Source organism: Entelurus aequoreus, linkage group LG16, assembly GCF_033978785.1.
Source record: "Entelurus aequoreus isolate RoL-2023_Sb linkage group LG16, RoL_Eaeq_v1.1, whole genome shotgun sequence".
Lineage (NCBI taxonomy): Eukaryota > Metazoa > Chordata > Actinopteri > Syngnathiformes > Syngnathidae > Entelurus > Entelurus aequoreus.
The window spans coordinates 50,096,860-50,099,359 of NC_084746.1; the positions used below are offsets into that span (position 1 = coordinate 50,096,860).

General features: G+C 33.2%; 1 protein-coding gene across 2 annotated transcripts in view; it reads right to left on the reverse strand.

Annotated features, from left to right (window-relative positions):
• Window positions 1-1,940: 1,940 nt before the first annotated feature.
• Window positions 1,941-2,500, reverse strand: part of LOC133631142 (telomerase protein component 1-like) — a 71,018-nt gene continuing 70,458 nt past the window's right edge. For both annotated transcript variants that reach the window (XM_062023236.1, XM_062023235.1), the window contains exons 54-55: window positions 2,431-2,500; window positions 1,941-2,363 (exon numbers count right to left, since the gene is read on the reverse strand). The exon at window positions 2,431-2,500 is cut by the window's right edge and continues 35 nt beyond it. In XM_062023236.1, the coding sequence (XP_061879220.1) occupies window positions 2,244-2,363; window positions 2,431-2,500 (190 nt within the window). In that variant the 3' untranslated portion in view covers window positions 1,941-2,243. The remainder of the gene's footprint in view (window positions 2,364-2,430) is intronic.

Consider the following 2,500-nt stretch of genomic DNA (forward strand, 5'->3'; position numbering starts at 1 on the left):
TTTAAATTGTATTTATTTACTAGCAGGCTGGTCTCGCTTTGCCCGACATTTTTAATTCTAAGAGAGACAAAACTCAAATAGAATTTGAAAATCCAAGAAAATATTTTAAAGACTTGGTCTTCACTTGTTTAGATAAATTCATTAATTGTTTTACTTTGCTTCTTATAACTTTCAGAAAGACAATTTTAGAGAAAAAATACAACCTTAAAAATGATTTTAGGATTTTTAAACACATATACCTTTTTACCTTTTAAATTCCTTCCTCTTCTTTTCTGACAATTTAAATCAATGTTCAAGTAAATTTATTTTTTTTATTGTAAAGAATAATAAATACATTTTAATTTAACTCTTCATTTTAGCTTCTGTTTTTTCGACGAAGAATATTTGTGAAATATTTCTTCAAACTTATGATTAAAATTCAAAAAAATTATTCTGGCAAATCTACAAAATCTGTAGAATCAAATTTAAATCTTATTTCAAAGTCTTGAATTTCTTTTAAAATTTTTGTTCTGGAAAATCTAGAAGAAATAATGATTTGTCTTTGTTAGAAATATAGCTTGGTCCATCCATCCATCCATCCATTTTCTACCGCTTATTCCCTTTGGGGTCGCGGGGGCGCTGGAGCCTATCTCAGCTACAATCGGGCGGAAGGCGGGGTACACCCTGGACAAGTCGCCACCTCATCGCTTGGTCCAATTTGTTATATATTCTAACAAAGTGTAGATTGGATTTTAACCTATTTAAAACATGTCATCAAAATTCTAAAATGAATCTTAATCAGGAAAAATTATTTATGATGTTCCATAAATTATTTTTTTTTTTTTTTCAAAAAGATTCGAATTGGCTAGTTTTTCTCTTCTTTTTTTCGGTTGAATTTTGAATTTTAAAGAGTCGAAATTGAAGATAAACTATGTTTCAAAATGTAATGGTCATTTTTTCGTGTTTTCTCCTCTTTTAAACCGTTCAATTAAGTGTAAATATCATTAATTATTAATAATTACATAGAGTTAAAGGTAAATTGAGCAAATTGGCTATTTCTGGCAATTTATTTAAGTGTGTTTCAAACTGGTAGCCCTTCGCATTAATCAGTACCCAAGAAGTAGCTCTTGGTTTCAAAAAGGTTGGTGACCCCTGCTCTAAAATATACAAAGTCACACCTACACAGTAAAAAAAAGCCTCATATGTCTAATTCAAGAAATAAAATACAAGTATCCACTTTGATTATCAGTATACCGTATCATTCTTAGTCTTATTCAATGTGTTTGCATTGTTAACACACGTGAGTGTTGTTTTGTGTACAATACAGAAGGTAAACACAAAGCAACATTTAAACTCGTGCAAAAATTATATGAAAATATATATATACACACTAGGTCTGCATATTACATACTGTATGTACACTTTAAAAAAAAAATTTTTTTAAATGTCCTGCCCAGCTTCTCGGGCAAATCATATAGCAGATGTAGATGCCCATATCGGCTGTTCAGATTTACTTTACAAAAGAGAAGTGTAGTATACTTCTCTTGTTGCGTTACTTGTATTTTGACTTTATTAAATGTATTTATATTATCATTTGGTGCAGCCGGGCCGGAGCAGGAGGGGATAGAAAGAGAGAAAAAGGAAGACAGAGGGGGGGAATTGTGGGGACAAGAGGGGGATTAGACAGAGAGACAAAAACAACAACAGCAAACACAACAACAACAACAACAGAGCAACATCAGCAAATACGACATGTACAAATATGATGGTAAAAGTAATAGCAAATAAGCAGTTAGCGAAAATAAAATAAAAAATACAGAAATGACAATGAGCATTATTACACTAAAAATGTACTTAAAGTTATTTTAAAAAGTCACACATCTTAAAAAAAAAAATTAAATTTGCCAAAATTAGAGTTATTGTAATTTGCACTCACAAATTGAAGCGTAGACCAATTGCCAGTTTAAACATACATTTATTATCCAAGAAAAGCTTAATTGTGAACAGAAGAACGTTTTTATATAACCCACATCTTAGTCATTTTTAATCAAGTACAGTAAAAAAAAATTCAGCCCACAAAAAAAGAGCAAACTGATAAAAAGTGCATATACTTGCTTTGTAAACTAAAGGCACATGTAAGCTCAACAGCATGGAGCTCCCTTTACACCTAGCGTACCACATGTCTTTGATTAATATTACACATTAATAGTCTTTGGGGATGTTGCCGTTAAGCTTTGATTAGAGTAATGAGCATTTGTTGAGGATTATTGCCTCCAGGAGAGGAAGTAAAGCTTCCCCAGTCCGTCGCCGCAGACCAGCTCTGAGGGCTTTTCTGGGTTCACCTCCAGCATGAGCACCGGACCGCCACACACAAACATTCCCACCTGGAGGACAGGAAGCAAAAAATACATGTGTGACAAAAGGAGAGGAGACGCGGTGACACCGACATACTTGTTTCTTAGTGCTCCTGTCCCACAGCTTCACCGTTCTGTCCGTGGAGGCGGAGATGATAACATGGCTG